Genomic DNA, 18386 nt, shown 5'->3' on the forward strand with positions numbered 1-18386 from the left:
TCCTATACTTTTTATTTTTACTTTTACTTTTTATCTTTCTTTTGCCTTTTCGTTTGCCTTTTCTTTTTCTTTTTATTTTTTTCTAGAACTCTTAATTATTTTTCCTCCATATGTTTCTCCCAAGTTGCATTGCTCTTTTTCTCTCTCGGTTGCACACACGCGATTGAAATTATCATCACAAAAAATCAAGACTTAACATTGCTATTACAAGAATTGCAAATCTTTACAGGCATCCTAGTATTTTTGTGCAGAATTTATAGTCGGATAATTAAAGAATAAAGTTTCATATTGCAAAACAATGAAAAAAGCTGTTAAATTAATTGAATAGGTATAAAAGGAATTCAAGTACAAATTGTAAGACACATTGATGGAAAAGAAATAGCACGTGTGGAATGGATCCAAGAAAGTAGAGTTCCTCTACAAATCATTCGAGTCAAACTGATCATTGTTCCTCCAAAATTCCCCATTCCCCCAAGAAACCCTAATTCCTTCCTCTCAATCCCCTCTCTGATCCTACGATTAATCCCAATTCTGTCATCTTGAAGCTGGAACAAGCTTCCTCTCTCTTCCCCTTGCTTCTTTTGCCGTCTAACTCCCTAGGTGGTAAGCAGATTATGATTGATAATCAGATTCTGAGTGGTAGCAGAAATCTAAGATTTTAGGTCATGGAGGGTTGCGGTCATTGAAAAAACCTGCTTGAGACGAATTTGGAGAAGACAAGTAGGCATCCACATATAGTCTTAACTAATACCATGTTTTCAGTCGAGATTAGCTAGTGAGGAACGAAGTGAAGCAAGTCTGAGCTAGCGTCATTTAAGTTATATTTTGCTTTGCTGCGCCAAACATGCGACTACACCAGTTGTTAGTATAGCCCAGTCTAGTTCAATAAAAACTAGTTTGTCAAGCAAACACATTTTTATTTTCTTTACTATAATTGGATGTCTTAACGGTATTGAATTTGTCTAATGTTTTTGCAATAATAATCTATAATCTTAATGTCTAAAATACAAATAATTTAAGTCGATGAACAAGATTCCGGAATAAGCACCACAACTTGTCCCTCAAATAAAATTATGTGAAGATCCCTTAACTTCAAAGGAAGGAAGGAGACAAAGAAGTATATTTGCCTATTTATCCAGCTCTCCATCTCCTCCCTCTTTCTTTCTTTCTTCCTCTGCAAATCTTACATCTTGTAAATTGGGGAATTAGGCGTGGCCTGAAGGATCATGCAGGTTTTTTCCTCTGTTTTCGATTAATAGTTTATTTGCTTTTATGAAAAGCCATCGTATTTCATTTTACCTTGGGCGAGCGGATCTGCGCACTTCGATCCAATTATGTATATAGAAAAGCACTACTCTTTTTTTATTGACTGAAATGAAATGAAGAAATGAAGGGTGATCTGACTTGAATTAATCATTAATTTTGCAGTAAGCGGTTATGGATACAAGTACATCCCTTGAAGCCTCACCTCCATCTTCACCGTCCTCCTCCTCCTCCACCACCTCCTCCTCCTCACCCTACAATGTGTTTTTGAGCTTTGGCGAAGACACGCGCAAAACCTTCACGGACCACCTCTACTGGACAATGAAAGACGCCGGAATTGACTTCTTTATGGAGGAGAACGAATCAATAAGAAGAGGGGAAAATATATCAGACAAGGTGAAGCAAATAATCGAAGGGTCTAAGGTTTCGGTCATCGTCTTCTCAAGCATGTATGCGGATTCCATCTGGTGTCTTGAGGAGCTGGTGCAGATCATGGAGTGCAGAAGAACACTGAAGCAAATGGTTCTGCCAATATTCTACGATCTTAGTCCGTCAGATGTATTAGGTAGTTTTTTACTAGCATTTCAGAAGCATATAGAGCGCTTCCATGAAGATACAGATATACAAGAAAAGCTACGGCGGTGGACAGATGCTCTTACCGCATCTGCAGGTTTGGCCGTCTGGACAGATGCTCTTACTGCAGTTGCAGGTTTGACAGTCTGGACAGATGCTCTTACTGCAGCTGCAGGTTTGCCAGCCCGGGTTTTCAGAACGACTAATGGGTAAGTACGTACTTTTCTCTGTTTGTTCATTATTTCTTTAAATCGTCATTAACAGTCATGTTTAGATTTGAGTTCTCTATCATTTATTTTTTATTTCTTTTTCAATCCAATTCTTCTCCCGAAATTCTCCTTCTAGATTTCATCTTTTTCTCTAAATTTAATGTCAAAGTTGAATTGCTAGAGTTCAAGGCTTCTGAAGATATATGAGCTTGTTCTCTAATTGTTTCTCCTAGATGTGCTCGTTCAAATGGGGGGCGGTGGTACTCATGATTTAGGCTTCGTTTAACAGCTTGAACTGTACTGATTATTTCAGTTGAATATGATAATTAGTTATCGGATAATATTGACTAAATTTGTCCGGCATTTGGTGCTCTAACATATTAAAATGTTGACTATTTAATACAATGTTTGATATTGTGCAGATCATCAGATTGTAATTATTTTTTATACAAAATTAATTTTAAAAAGATAATTGTTGAGAAGATAAGTTATAAATCTAATTTTAGATAAAAATTTGGGTGCCTCAACTTTGACTAATCTCACCCAAAACAAAAACTTTGTCATGATACTTCCAGATTTGCCCAGACCTTTGCTTCTCACACAGAAAAGCCAAAAATTCTCCATCTTCCTAGTGGGTAATCTCATGAGGCTGATGGTTTTTTCAGTAGTTGACAATAAATGTTTGAGATGAACTTTGCATGTTCTTTTACCAGCTAAAAATTTTGTATTAAGCCACAGAAAGTAGAGAATTTGTGAAAAGGAGGTAAAAACTTAAAAGTCAAATACTAATTTATTCCCCACGTTTTTGTGTTGTGTGTATATATAAATAAATAAATAAACTTGTTAAAAAGTTCTAATGGCTTAAATAAGAAACACAATTTTACATGATTTATTTTGACTGAAAAAACTTAGTGAGATGATTAGTTAATAATTTCAGAAAATTAATATGAAAAATCACTTAAATTTTTTTTTAAAAATTTTCAAATGACAAATTTAAAAAAAAAAAAAAGTTTGGATTTAGAGCAACTCCAAATGACATGTTAAAAAGTCCACATCAACAATAAGTGTAAAAAAAAATGACATCAATAAGTGTAAAAATTGATAACACTAGTATTTTCCAACTGAAATTTTGATTGATGTGGGATGGCAACAAAGATAGTTGCTGTCAAATTTAACAACTTCATATAATTTTTAATTAATTATTAAATGTTTTTCATCGCCAATATAATGTTTAAATATTTTTTTTATACCTTTTGGTTCATTATCTTTCATTATCAATGCAAAAAAAATAAATATGAATTTTTATTTTATATTTAAAATTTGACATATCGGTGGAGTGATATCAAAGTATCATAGAACTATCAATTTAAATTTTATGTTCAAAATTTGACGTTCCGTTTTGAAGATGATCTTATATGTCATTTCAAAAACTTCAAAATACTTTTTAAAATTTATTTACTCTTTGCAGTTGCTAATAAATCTTATGTACTTTTGCTTCATTTTCAAATATAACAACCAGGTATGAAGGAATGTTTATCAGGGTAATTATTGACGAGATCGCTAAACTACTCCAAAGCCCGACTCCAATTGAAATAGCATTTACGGACAGCGTTAAGTCTCCCCTTTCTACACCGCCGGGCAGGTTAGATTCTCCCGAGCTCGCATTATCTCTCATGTCCAGCGCTAAGTCTCCGCTTTCTACGCTGTCGGGCAAGTTAGATTCTCCCGAGCTCGCATTATCTCTTATGTCCAGCGCGCCGCCGAGCAAATTAGATTCTCCCGCGCTCGCATTATCTCTTATGTCCAGCGCTAAGTCTCCCATTTCTACGCCGCCGGGCAAGTTAGATTCTCCCAAGCTCGCATTATCTCCTATGTCCAGCACTAAGTCTCCCCTTTCTACTACGCCCAGGTCCCGGAGCTCGCAGTACCGGGGCGTTACGTTTTATCGAAGGACAGGGAGATGGGAATCCCATATTTGGTTAGTGTTTGGTTACAATGATACTGATGTATTATTGCTCTGTTTGGATACTCTGATTGTGTGCTGAATTTGAGTCCTCTCGCTGTCTATTTTTTTGTGTAGGGATTGCGGGAAACAAGTGTACTTGGGTAAGAAAAATGAATCAAAATCCACCATTTAATTGCTATTATTATTATTTTTTAATTTCTGGCGGATTATTTTTAATTTTTGAATATTTTTTAGGAGCATTTGACACTGCCCATGCTGCTGCTAGGTAAGAACTAAGAAACTCAGAAGTGTCAACAGTAAAACTTTCAATGTAAAACTTGGCTTACAAGTAGTTAAATTTTTGCGTAATTTTGTGGTTGTGGTAAAATGGATCTTAGGGCGTATGATCGAGCTGCGATCAAGTTCCGCGGAATTGAGGCTGATATTAATTTCAGTGTCAGTGATTATGAGGATGATATTAAGCAGGTCAGTTTTCCGAGTGCATTGTGCATGTAGGAAAGGGAATCCCTAGAGCCAACTGAGCAAAACATTTGTGCCTTTGAAATTTGATCCAACGGTTAAAAATAAAGGAGCCCATTAAAAGTTATTATAACTTTAGCCATTGGATCAAATTTTAAGGGCGTATATTTTTTGCTCAGTTGGCTCAGGTGGAAGCGATCTGGAGATGATCCCTTTTCATGTATGTTATGCGAAGACTTTTACTGGTTTTGTTTTGTTTCTTTCGACTTGGGATTGATTTTTATTGCAATGCAGATGAGTAATCTTACAAAGGAAGAGTTTGTGCATATCATTCGTCGTCAGAGTATTAGACCTCTGAGAAGAATGAAGAACACAAGTAATAGCAACTGTGAAGCTAAGATAAGCATCGAAGAGAGAGAGAGAGAAAGCGGGAATGAGAGTGATATTGATCATGAGAGTGGTATTGATCAGGACTCAGGAGAGTGTTATTGATCAGAATAGTGAAAGGTTATGCCAAGAGAGAGAGAGAGAGAGGAACATGTAGAACATTTAATTTCTCTATAGTAGCAGTACCAACACTCTGGATAGGTAAAGTAGTACCATTGTCAATTGTAATCTTTTCAGAGCCTTCAAAAGGCATAACCTCTGATAACCCAGTCATATATGCTGTCATATGATGAGATGCCCCAGAGTCAACAATCCAAGAGTTTGCAGGTACATACTGAGGTGTCTGTTGTGTATTCATGGCATTGATAGATGGTGGTGAAGGATTTCCCTGAAATGCATAGTTTCCTCTGTGTAAACACTCAAGAGCTGAGTGCCCCATCTTACCATAAATTTGACACTCAACTAGAAATCCAGTTGTATGAGCATTATTATTATTTCTCTGATAGCAGTTTGCAGCTGTATGCCCTCTCTTATTGCAAATTTGACACTCAATGACAACATTAGTTCTTGTATATGTGTTTCCAGACTAGCTAGAGTTACCATTTTGCTTGAAATTCTTGCCCTGATATCCACCATTATTTATGTAATTGTTCTGCCTTTTTGAACCATTAAAATTTCTAGGACCATACTGAACTCTGTTCATATTAGACTGCTGAGAATTAGACCTTGATGATGAAAAACCTCTCATGTTACCAGCAAAACCATATCCGAATGGTGGTGGATAAAATGGAACTGGTTGTTGAGGCATTGGATAAAATTGAGGTAGTACAAGATATTCTGGTTGCTGTGGATTTAAGTATGGAACTTGAGTAATGACACCTGTTATGGTAGCTGGAATATGACTATGATTTTGAGGATTTGAAGTAGAACCATAAATAGAAGAACTTGAAGTCCCAGAGTTAGAACTAGAACCATAACCATTCATATACAATGTGAACAGATTCTGAGACAAAAGATTAGTATCCCCTTCAATCTCTTTTTCAACACCAAGCAACTGAGCACGAAATTCTTTCAGTGTGTTGGAGGACTCCTGAGCTAAAATGAATGTTCGAATGATAGCATACTCCTTGGGTAAACCAGCCAATCTAGCAATAATGACATCATTATCTGAAATGAATTCTCATGCAGCATTAAGCCGATCTCTAATGTTTTTCAATCTTAACAAGAACTTATCAATTGACTCTGTTCCTTTTTGAATTGTATGTAACTCAATTTTCATGTGATTCACCCTTGACTTAGACACAGATGCAAACCTATCTCCCAGATTAGTCTAAGCATCAACAGCATTCTTACAGCCAAGAACATATTCCATGGCTTCATCATATAGAGTAGCTAGAAGAAGACCAAGTAAAGTCATATTAGTAGATTCCCAGTCTATAAATGCTTGTGTAACCTCCTTAGTCACACCTAAATCCGTATGAATGGCAAATTTAGGTGGACAGACATCTGTGCCATCGAAATGACCAAAGAGATTGTAACCCTTAAGCACTTACATGAATTGAAAATACCGTTCTGCAAAATTGTCATCCTTCAACTTAATGGTAAGCATAACAAGAAGACTATTAACTTTTGATGTAGTCATGATTTACAACAGAACAATTAATCCACACTGCTTTCTGCACAAATTAATTCTTCATTCCAACAAGAGATTGACACTCTTTGAGATTTAATAGCAAGAAAGAAAGACTGATACTTTCTTTCTGATCAAGAAAGACTGATACTTTCTTGAATCAACACAGTTTAAAACAAGAAAGAATGTCACTTTCTTGAAATCGCACAATTTGTACCAAGAAAAACTGATACTTTCTAGAGCACACAATATTCAACAATCTTATGAACCTCAATAGTTATCTAATGCAAACACTTCATCCAGTTAGAGAAAACAACATGCCCAAACTTCGTCACGAATGTAATCATCATCAAACACACCATACTTCACCAAGAAATCAATCAATCATAAACCTATCACAGAGTTTCACCATAATTTCAACGAAAGAAACAGATTCGATATCACCTGAGAAAAGCACACCTCAGTAAAGCAGAACGCAACAGACACTTCGTTTGACGGATATGCAGACCCATATGACTTCACGAATGCAGCGGAAGAATCTTCAAGATCGATCACGGCAGCAAGCCAAATGCCAGCTATGATACCATATTAAACCTCTGAGAATAATGAAGAACACAGGTAATAGCAATTGTGAAGCTGAGAGAAGAATCGAAGAGAGAGAGAGAGAGAGAGAAAGAGAGAGAATGATACTGATTTCTTTCAATTGTAATGTGTTTACAAGGAATACTTTCTCTAAAGTATTACACTCTAGATTATATAGTATTCCAACCTTTTACATTATTACAAAAGCACCTTTTAACTATCTATTCTTCTCAATACAATTCCAACTAACTCAACAACTCTATATTTGACTAGTGTCAGCCATTACAGAGTACTGGATTTCTGTATAGGAAAACTAATGAAAAGTTTAAAAAAACTTTAATTTTAATGAAAAATGATAAATAAGGTGTAAGTGAATAATACCAGAAAAAGGTAAAAATTTGGTTTTTCGTTAAAAGTGAATAGTATCAAGAGTATTTTGTTAAAACTCCGTATTTCAAGTTGGTACAGTAAGAGGATGGAGTACTTCATGCGCAAGGCAAGTCATTTTACACAAATTCGTGTGGAATACATAGTTGTATACGGAGTTTTTTGTAAACGAAACTAAAAGTACAACTTTCTTTGTGTACTTTCTATTTTAAAATGTGATTTAAGTCCTTTGATGAAAGTGAAGGTCTGAAATTGCTGAAAATATGCTTAGCTACTTCTATATAATTTGATTTAATATTAATTAATTTTATATCTACTCTTAATGTCACATAAATTCGTGTGGAATACATAGTTGTATACGGAGTTTTTTGTAAACGAAACTAAAAGTACAACTTTCTTTGTGTACCTTCTATTTTAAAATGTGATTTAAGTCCTTTGATGAAAGTGAAGGTCTGAAATTGCTGAAAATATGCTTAGCTACTTCTATATAATTTGATTTAATATTAATTAATTTTATATCTACTCTTAATGTCACATCCCGACTCGGGGGATCACTTCTTGGGCCCGCTCCACCACCGTAGCACGATATTGTCCGCTTTGGGCCCCGACTACGTCCTCACGAAGGTCTGAAATTGCTGAAAATATGCTTAGCTACTTCTATATAATTTGATTTAATATTAATTAATTTTATATCTACTCTTAATGTCACATAAATTCGTGTGGAATACATAGTTGTATACGGAGTTTTTTGTAAACGAAACTAAAAGTACAACTTTCTTTGTGTACCTTCTATTTTAAAATGTGATTTAAGTCCTTTGATGAAAGTGAAGGTCTGAAATTGCTGAAAATATGCTTAGCTACTTCTATATAATTTGATTTAATATTAATTAATTTTATATCTACTCTTAATGTCACATCCCGACTCGGGGGGATCACTTCTTGGGCCCGCTCCACCACCGTAGCACGATATTGTCCGCTTTGGGCCCCGACTACGTCCTCACGACTCACACGAGAACTTCCCGATGGGTCACCCATCCTGGGAGTGCTCTCACGCGCTACTCGCTTAACTTCGGAGTTCCCATGGAACCCGAAGCCAATGAGCTCCCAAAAGGCTTCGTGCTAGGTAGGGATGATAATATACATTTAAGGATCACTCCCCTAGGCGATGTAGGATGTCACAATCCACCCCCCTTAGGGGCCCGACGTCCTCGTCGGCACACACGCGACCAGGGTTAGGCTCAGATACCAAATTGTCACATCCCGACCCGGGGCGGATCACTTCTCGGCTCCGCTCTACTACCGTAGCACGATATTGTCCGCTTCGGACCCCGACCACACCCTCATGGTTTTGTTTCTGGGAACTCACATGAGAACTTCCCGATGGGTCACCCATCCTGGGAGTGCTCTCGCGCGCTACTCGCTTAACTTCGGAGTTCCCATGGAACCCAAAGCCAGTGAGCTCCCAAAAGGCCTCATGTTAAGTAGGGATGAGAATATACATTTAAGGATCACTCCCCTGGACGACGTGGGATGTCACACTTAAGCCTTTTAAGGGTATATAATATGCTTGAATTGCTTAATTTGTTAGTTCAAAGTTCCAAATCCATTCATTTGCAGCAAGCAACCAGAAAAGTCACAGAAAACGAAAGGAGAAAGTATTGGTTGATGATGTAATTCAAGGCCCTGTTTCACTGTTATTCCTAATTCCTAATTCCAAATTATGAAACTAATACAAATGATATACATCAGTGTGAAATTAATTAATTGCAAACAATTCATTAATTCATGCCCAATGACATAGGCATATCCCATGTTTGTTGATGAATGCAAATTTCAAACTACGAAAATTCAGAGTAATAAGCAAAAAGAACTTACAATGAGAAGCACAAAGAGAAAGACAATGATTGATATCTGATACATCTCACAATTTGAAAAATCAGACAAAAAAATTTTCATTCTTTTGCGGAGGATAAAATATAATATGGATTCAGTTGCTTTTATTTATTTTTGAATAATTTTAAAAATGAGTGTGTTAAATTTTGATTACGGTTTCAAACCTGCAACGGAACGTGGATTTCTTTGGTAGTTCGTAACAATACATTTATGAGAGACAAATTTTCAGAATTAATATATTATTTTGGTACATGAAACGTAACCAATCAAAGGTTAATTTATTATTCTAATATATCATATATATATATATATATATATATATGCAAATAATCTAAACCTAAAAGAATAAATTTTTATTGTGGAATTGGAAACCCTGTAGTCTTAACACATGCTTGCTTTCTTTCTGGCTTCTTAGTCACTGTTGAACTATGGAATTGGATTCCTCAGACGCAGCTGAATGCCGACGGGAATGAGATTTGTCGCCGCCGTCAAAATGTCTTGCTCGGCTTCTTTTGCCACCTCCATTGCATCTCTGGGTTTATGGAACTCCTTGGTCTAGGGGCAGATTCGAGCATGCAAACCTCGAATGTTGTTGTTGGGACTTTCCTGAGTCGAATAGATGAGGTTGCAGGGCCGGCCGCAGCCGGAAAACTTATGAAATCCGCTTTGGGTTCGACGGGTGCGGATTAAGATTGATGGAAGGTATGGTTGTGTTGGTTTGGAGAAGGAGATGAAATTGATGATTTTTGGGTTTGTCGTTCAAACGGTGAGTCGCTACGCGGCAGCGAGAGAGGGAAGAGGGATTTGGATCCTCTCCTGAGCCAATGGAGAGCATCCTCTTGACCAACTATCGTGGACCGTTGGATGAAAATTCAACGGTTATAATTATTATAATTTTAAGAGAACTTCCTGTTTGTAGTCGTTGGATAAAAATCTAACGGTCCACGACGATTGGTCAAGAAGATCCTCTCCATTGACTCAGGAGAGGATCCAAATCCAGGGAAGAGGGAAGAAGAAAACAAAAATGTACATAAATTTTCTCAGACAGTGGTAGAAACGTAATTGAGCAAACTTAGTTGGGACAAAATAGGAAGAACACTATGCTTACGAACAGTGAATTAGTTATACTTGGGGTTTAGTTGCCTATTTAAAATAAGTAAATAATGTGGAAAAGGGAGAAAAAGAAGACAAAAATGCAACTAATTAGTAACACAGTAATACGCAGAATCGACTCAAAATAAATGGGAAGTTAAATAAATAATTACCTTGTCTATTTTTTTCAAAAATTGGCTTGACCCTTATTAATTTGATTTGAATTATCAAATGTAATGACATTGACACTTGTTTGTACTGTGTTTATATTATTGGAACACGCATTGTCAAGAATTTTTTGTCTTTTGTTCTAATATTCAAAGCATGGTTTATTACAAACTTTTATGTCACTAAGAAGTAAGAACCAACAAAATGGCCTTCTTGTATTATTTGATTGCGTTTGCTAGTTCTACACCCTCTTAACATAGTATAAAAAAGTTCAAACTCCAAACAACAGATAATTCACTGAGAATCCTTAAAAAAAAAAAAAAAAAAAAAATCAATTATTAATACTTAACAATAAATAAACTAAAATGAAGCAAAACACATAACAGTTACATTTGAAACTAAAACCGAATGCAGAAAACCAATATCAATCATGAGTCAAAGAACCTCAATTTACTACCTTTTACAATTGAAACTATATTATAGAATGTTAATTTTTAGCTAATTTTTTATGACAGAAAATAAAATAATTTGAAGCTAAATTAATTAAGTGTTAAATGTTTAGCCCTCAAATATTTTTAGGCATACCATATCAACAGTCATTGCTTGAAGTAGTATAGTTGCTTAAAACAAATATTTTGGCTTATCACTTGCAGTCATGTTTCCAATTGCTCCATTTCTTGTGATTTATTAATTTTTCTTCTCTAATAAAGGGAAATTACAAAATCATATTGAAACCCCCAATTGAAGCTCATTAATAATCTAACTAATGAATGTGATTCGAGAAACAAACCTTGTACCGATCTGATCTCGCCCCTGCATTGCTGGTTCCAACACAACACTTTGTACACAAAATTCCCTCAAAAAAAAAAAAAAAAATCAATAGGCAACCTACTTAATAGATTAATGTAGGTAGATGTGAATTTGAATGTCTTAAAACTCAAAAATTGTAAAATTTTATAGAAAAGTTTTGGTCAGACCTTATTTCAAAAATGTTGTTATGTTCTCCTTCAGAGCAACTTCACCCCTATCTACTTTGCGCCAGCACCCAGCCCATTTATCCACTTAATTGAACAGTAATAGACCCAATGAACAGTAATAGGCCAAAGCATCTCCACCCCAAAAAAAATGTGCTGGCACCTAGTCTAAAAATGCGCTGGCACAAACGATCTCCACCCCTACAAAATGCGCTGGCACCCAGTCCATTTAAAATATTAAATAATTTTTTTTATAAAATAATAAATAAAAAATAGTTATAATTTCGGATAGGATTTTTAACCAATCTCGTCACGCCACGTGTCATTATCCGAACGTACTATTTTTTGAATAGATTTCCGCTAAGATTTTCAACCAATCCCGACAACCCACGTGTCACTTCCTGTTTACAATAATTTAGGCAAGATTTCGATAAGATTTTTAACCAATCTCGTCACGCCACGTGTCATTATCCGAACGTACTATTTTTTGAATAGATTTCCGCTAAGATTTTCAACCAATCACGTAGTGCCACGTGGCATTGTCCAGAACCTCATCTTTTTTTTTTTGTCCATATAAACCCTACATCCCTACATCCATTCAAATGTAGAAAGTGTAGAAAGTGTAGAAAATATTGAAATGTGGTGTAAGGTGGAAGATGAGGGTTAGGTATTTATAGAAATTTTTTTTTAATTAATTTTTAATAAATTTTAATGTTGTAATTAATCTGGACCGTTGGATTTGAAAAATAATCAAATCCAACAGCCAACACGCTGCCACGTGGCCAACGGTCAAATTTCTAACCGTTGGGCCTTTTTTTTTTTTTTTAATTTTTGGTCAAATAAACGTGGACCGTTGATCTGTGATCGGACGGTCCAATTTAAAATTGAAATTAAATTTTTTTTTACCGTTGGAAATCCAACGGCCTACACAAACTAGCCGTTGGAAATCCAACGGCTCTGAGGAGGGCCACGTAGCCCTTTGACAGACTCAGTCCACTTGCCCTGCACCGCGGGCCCCACTGCCTGCAGCCGCTGTCGGCTACTCGCCATCTCCACCGCGTGTTGTGCACGCGCCAAGAAACAGACCGGCCTCTGGGTCTGTCCATTTTGGGCTGGGCTGTTGACTGGCACGGGCTGGGTGCCAGTCAATTTTGCGGGCTGGAGCTCATTCCCTGCATGCTGGGCTGTTTTCTTCACTTGGTGCCAGTCAATTGGTGCTGGGCTGGAGTTGCTCTCAGGCTGCGGAACAACTCCTTCACCAAAGCTGATTTACATAACCTGTTTCAAGTCTAATCATTATAAGTCAATTTGGAGATTTAATAAAAAAATCTCAGAAATTAAATGAATAATTCAGATAAAAAAAATTATATCAAAAGAACCCATAACTTTAAAAGAAAAATTGTCCTAAATCCTGCAAATTTAAACAAAGAATTCTTAAAAAAAGGTAAATCGATATGATAAAGACATGAGTAATTAATTTCATAAATATGAAATCATAAGCATGCCATTCCTAATACTAGTGTTGGTATTACCTTAGTCTAGAGAAGGGATTCCAATTACACTATTCAAATAAACAGTGTTTGGGTTCGAATTTTAGTTTAATTACGGCCATGCCATTGCTTTAATGAGTGGGCTTTGTGGAAGGTTTGGGTTCGGGCTGGGGTTTTTGTTTTTGGATTTGGGCGATGGGCTTTGCGGGTTTGGGCTGTGGCTGGTTTCGGTACGGGGTGAGGTGGATGCGGTGACTCACCCACGAAGGCTAACCGGCAGCCTGCAGAATGACAGAGAGAAGAGGAAAGATGGAAGACTCGTGGGTGAGAGAAGAGGAGAGAGGGAAGAGTCGTGCGTTGCAAAAGGGATGGGAAGAAAGACGGGAGGAGAGAGGGAGGGGTAGGATGAGCGAAGCAAGGGTAGGGGTGCCCGAAAGTTTGGTTCTGTTTTGGTCGATAACGGGTGCGCAGAGAGACGGTGAGGCAGGGAGGGAGGGCTAGGGGTAGGGCTGCTTTCAGAATTTTGGTTCCAGCTGGAAGCCATTTCCGCAAGAATTGATGGGGATGGAATGATTGTGTGCAGTTTGTGGGGTTGGCCGGTCAGGAAGGAGTTACTGAGGAAGGTATGGGAGAGTTTGATTTCTCTGTTTCCTCCCTTGATTCAACAGGTAATGCACTGTTTTCAGTTGGTCTGTCCTCTGACTCAAATTTAAAAATGATTCAACAGCTATCTGCGTAAGTAACATTCTAGAGTAGTACAGATACCCGTTAAACGTTCGATTATTTTTTAGCTTTTGTTGTGTGGTTCATGCGCTTAGTGTTTCCTTCTGACATTCAAAGTGTCTCTAACAGTGGGGTGCTGCGGGCCAGAAGGGGAGAAATTGGCAATGGAGGTATGCTTATTCAACTGTAACATTTATCCTTGTGGTCATAGATCGTCAGCTCAGCTGAGAGTAGCAGCCGTTGTCTTACCCTATTCATCTAATAGTCATGCTTAATTCATTTCCTTTCTTTGCAGTAACTGGAAAGGAGAGAATGTGAATATGATTCAAAGACTCTCGTCGACTTTTATAAGGTAAGAGTAGCTTGAATATTAGTCCACTCCCACGCCTGGACTAGCCGGTTTTCTTTACATTTGGGATTTTTTGTTATTGTTTTGTTCTGCTTGCCATAATATCTATTTGCTTTGTGCACAGGAAGGGGAGTTCTCTGAGACTGAGCCTTCCTTGACAGGAGTTATCGTGTAGTCATTTTGTTGTAGATCCCTCATTTCCTGCACCCACAGTTCTAAAAATCCCCGCCTAGCGGGGTCCAGGTACTAGGCGGCTGACCACTGCTTCGATTAATGCTTAGGTGTTTGAAAATTAAGAAAGGAGGCGCCCACCTAGACCGCTTAAGCACTCGCTTAGCTCGCCCAGACCCGTCTGGATTGTGACTCACTTGGACAAAAAATAGATAACTTTCATTTTATATTTTATTTTTTATAATGAATTATTAGGGACTTGTTGTATACTTAAATAAACACACATTATATGTTTGTTTCCCATGTTTTCATTATGTTATAATACTTCATAATATATATATATATATATATATATATATATATATATATATATATATATATCATTCTACTGATCATTAAGTATTTCTCTTTCAGGCAAATTGCAACAGCTTTTGGGCCCTGCGGAAACAATAGAGACTATCTCTTCTGTTGGAGAAGGCTGTGTTCGATATAGGTGAGCAAACTCGTTACCCACATTCCTGTTTACGAATCAAAGTTATCTGTGCAAGGTCCATGACCGGATGATTCTTAGTTCTTTATTAAATTCGTGTAGATGTTAATACTGAGTAGAGAATTTCTGACATGGGCAGGCCATGAAGAGGACTATGTGATAGAGCTAGCAAATGAGGTGAGGAAGGTTCTTGGGATAGCCGGAAAAGGATTTCCAAAGGAGAAGAAGTTGGCCGGGCCAACCCACCTCCCGCTCAAGTCCAACATCCCGGCCCTCCAACTGCACCCGCTGCCAGAAGCCATCGCCATGGACTCGTAACATTTGAATACAGATGAAGATGCAGATTGCTAACCCCATATAGCCATCTCCCTCGTTTCAGATTAAGATCCTTTCGGCTTTTTTCAGTCCCCTTGTTTTGGTCAAGCTCATTTTTCAGAGGCATTTGATGATGCCGTAGAAGAGATTAGTTGTGAGGAAAAACTAACTGCTGTTCTTCTCTCTTTTACTTTTAACATTTTGATACAATGTGGGATGCAATTCATTAACATTTATTAACAAGGGTTCGTTAATTTTATATATGTGTTGAAACTGAACTAGGTTAACGTAAAGCTTTTGTGAACACAAAGTATATTGCACTGATAAAACTCGGGAGTATTCTTATTGAACTCAAAGACATCAACTAGCTATTATATAGCTTTACATCAACCAGAAAGTGAAATAACAACCCACGATAAACAAGCCCTAGAATCGTGGTAATCGACTAAGTCAAAACAGAAAACAAACAAACTTGTCCCTCAAGTGTAGGAGGGTTATTAGCATGTCCAGGAATAAACCCTAGAATAAAGGAACCCTATCATCAAGAATCTCGAATAACTTCAACATCCTCCCTTAAACTGAATATCATTGATATACAGTTTATTCTAGGGCATTTTGCAAACACCCATTAAATCTCGCAGCTTCTGAAATACTTCAAGTTTCAGTGGCTTCGTCATTATGTCTGCTATCTGCTTCTGCGTAGAACACTGCAGCAACTCCACTACCTCATCTTTGACAAGATCTCGAAGGAAATGAAACCTTATATCTATATGTTTACTACGACCATGCATTACTGGATTCTTTGAAAGCTTAATGGTTGAGACATTATCACAATAAACCACTGTCGGACCAGTTTGCCTCAAATTCAAACTACTCAAAATCCTTCTTAACCACATTACTTGACACACACTTGAAGTTGCAGCAATGAACTCTGCTTCAGTGGTGGAAAGAGTGACCACTGGTTGCTTCTTCGAGGACCATGAGACTGCTCCTGAATTCATCATAAATACATAGCCTGACGTGCTCCTTCTGTCATCTTGATCACCAGCATAGTCACTGTCTGTATAGTCGATAAGCCCTTCATCTCCTCCCTTCTTGTAGAATACCCCAAACTCAACAGTGCCCTTTATGTACCTTAAAATCCTTTTGGCTGCCATCACATGAGTCTCAGTAGGATACTCCATGTACCTGCTGATTAGGCTTACGGTGTACATAAGATCAGGTCGTGTAGCTGTTAAGTACATAAGACTTCCAACCATCTGCTTATAAAATGTGCTATCTAATCTCGCTCCTCCTTCATCACGAGTGAGTTTGAAACCAAGAACTGCAAGGTTATGCACTGAGTTGCACTAACCCATGTTAAACCTTTCTAACACTTCATGTGCATACTTACATTGACTCATAAAAATACCATCTGATGTCTGTATTACTTCAATGCCAAGAAAGTACCTCATTTGTCTGAGATCAATCATATCAAACTCAATCATCATGGATTTCTTAAATTGCTCAAACAACACTTCATCATTCCCAGTGAAAATAAGATCATCAACATATAGGCATACAATCAATATTTTACCTTCATTGGCTGTCTTGATAAACAATGTGTGCTCAAAGGGACATTTGCTGAAGCCTTCCTTGATAAAATACGCCTCTATTCGACTGTACCATGCTCGTGGAGCCTGCTTGAGCCCATATAGCGCCTTCTTGAGACGATATACCTTGGCTTCGCTTCCCTTCCCTTCTGTTCATATCCAGGTGGTTGTTCAACAAAGACTTCTTCATTAATCTCTCCATGCAAGAAAACTGATTTGACATGGAGTTGGTAGATCTTCCAACTCCTTTGTGCAGCAAGGGAAATAACCACTTGAATTGTATCCAATCGTGCCACTGGTGCGAACACTTCAGAAAAATCTACTCCATATTGTTGGCTATACCCCTTGGCAACAAGCCGAGCCTTGTACTTGTCCACCTCTCCATTTTCATTTAGTTTTGTCTTGAAAACCCACTTTACTCCAATGGTTTTTCCTCCTGATGGTAGGTCAGTCAACTCCCATGTATTATTCTTCTCTATTGCTTCTATTTCTCGATCCATTGCTTGTTTCCACTTCTCACTCTTCATGGCTTCGCAATAAGTAGTGGGATTGCCGTTAGTAAACAAGGCTAGATGAGCCAGGTTCATACTTTCTTCATCAGAGAGACCTTCACTAGTGTCATAGTCTCTCATCCAAATTGGTGGCCTTCGAGCTCGTCCCTCTTAAGGTGCATTGCCTTCATTTGTGACATCTTCTGATTCGAATGAGTTATCACCATCCGACTCATGAGCTTCAGATTCTTCTTTATCTTCTTCTTCATTTCCTTCATCTTCTGTAATTGTTTCTTCATCAAGATCAGCTAAGATAGCTTCCTCATGACTTCCATCCCAAATCCATTGTTGATCTTTCTCAAATACCACATCTCTACTTATAATAATTTTGTTTGAGACAGGGTTAAACAATCTATAAGCTTTGGATTCTTCACTTACCCCCAACAGTATGCATTTGATGCTTTTGTCATCAAGTTTCACTCTTTTGCTATCAGGTACGTGCACGTGAGAGATGCAACCAAAGACCCTAAAATGCTCCACCGATGGTTTGCGCCCACTCCATGCTTCCTCAGGTGTCTTGCTTTTCACAACAAGGGTTGGACTTCGATTCAACACATGAACTGCCCAGTTCACTGCTTCTGGCCAGAAAGTCTTCGGAATATGCTTCTCTGATAACATACATTGAACCATATTCATGATGGTTCGATTCTTTCGCTCAGCAATGCCGTTTTGTTGAGGCGTGTAGGCAGCTGTCAACTGTCTGTGAATGCCATTCTCATTGCAAAAATCTGTGAATTCATGTGATGTGAACTCACCTCCTCGATCCGTCCTCAAACTTCTTATGAATGCTCCTGTTTCCTTCTCCACTTTGGCTTTATACATCTTGAACACTGCAAAAGCTTCTGATTTCTCCACCAGAAAATAAACCCAAGTTCTTCTACTATAGTCTTACTATTTGAGATTGGGTTTATGGGACCACAAATGTCAGCATTTATCAACTGAAGGATCTTCGAGGCTCTCCACGCATTTTCCCTAGGAAAAGAGTCACGATGCTGCTTCCCCACGAGACAGCCTTCACACACTTTCTGAGAGGCTTTGAACTTTGGCAGCCCCTCAACCATATTCTTTTGTTGTAGCACCTTCAATCCGCTCCAACTTAAATGTCCATATCGACAATGCCAG

General features: G+C 37.7%; 3 protein-coding genes and 2 long non-coding RNA genes across 10 annotated transcripts in view; 4 read left to right on the forward strand and 1 right to left on the reverse strand.

Moving 5' to 3' along the window:
* Positions 1–15375, forward strand: part of LOC137708519 (gamma-glutamylcyclotransferase 2-1) — a 33914-nt gene extending 18539 nt beyond the window's left edge. The window contains exon 9 of the mRNA XM_088685460.1: positions 14946–15375. Coding sequence (XP_088541586.1) covers positions 14946–15124 — 179 coding nt within the window. The 3' untranslated portion in view covers positions 15125–15375. The remainder of the gene's footprint in view (positions 1–14945) is intronic.
* LOC137731234 (putative protein phosphatase 2C 22) overlaps positions 1–18386 on the forward strand; it is a 44615-nt gene that overhangs the window by 8993 nt on the left and 17236 nt on the right. The gene's annotated exons all lie outside the window — the stretch shown is intronic.
* LOC137718176 (uncharacterized) lies at positions 388–5429 on the forward strand. Of its 4 annotated transcripts, XM_088685459.1 has the most exons (8): positions 851–1232; positions 1429–2045; positions 3565–3687; positions 3955–4023; positions 4126–4151; positions 4246–4276; positions 4389–4476; positions 4765–5429. In XM_088685459.1, exons 2-8 carry the CDS (start codon positions 1438–1440, stop codon positions 4960–4962), a joined length of 1143 nt encoding a protein of 380 aa, XP_088541585.1. In that variant the 5' UTR covers positions 851–1232; positions 1429–1437; the 3' UTR covers positions 4963–5429. The 4 variants fall into 4 exon arrangements, with proteins under 4 accessions (XP_088541584.1, XP_088541585.1, XP_088541583.1 ...); XM_088685458.1 differs by lacking the exon at positions 851–1232 and adding an exon at positions 388–603 and having other exon boundaries at positions 3565–4023; XM_088685457.1 differs by having other exon boundaries at positions 852–1336; positions 3565–4023.
* On the reverse strand, positions 5006–11479 carry LOC148690945 (uncharacterized). The gene is made up of 2 exons (XR_015956481.1): positions 11400–11479; positions 5006–7123 (listed from the first exon to the last, which is right to left on the reverse strand). It is a non-coding gene; the product is annotated as an uncharacterized LOC148690945 (long non-coding RNA).
* Positions 13152–14609, forward strand: LOC137731460 (uncharacterized). The gene is made up of 4 exons (XR_015956480.1): positions 13152–13741; positions 13926–13966; positions 14092–14148; positions 14270–14609. It is a non-coding gene; the product is annotated as an uncharacterized LOC137731460 (long non-coding RNA).

The sequence above is a fragment of the Pyrus communis genome, chromosome 15 (genome assembly GCF_041283825.1).
Source record: "Pyrus communis isolate YQ-2024b chromosome 15, ASM4128382v1, whole genome shotgun sequence".
NCBI classification, from domain to species: domain Eukaryota; kingdom Viridiplantae; phylum Streptophyta; class Magnoliopsida; order Rosales; family Rosaceae; genus Pyrus; species Pyrus communis.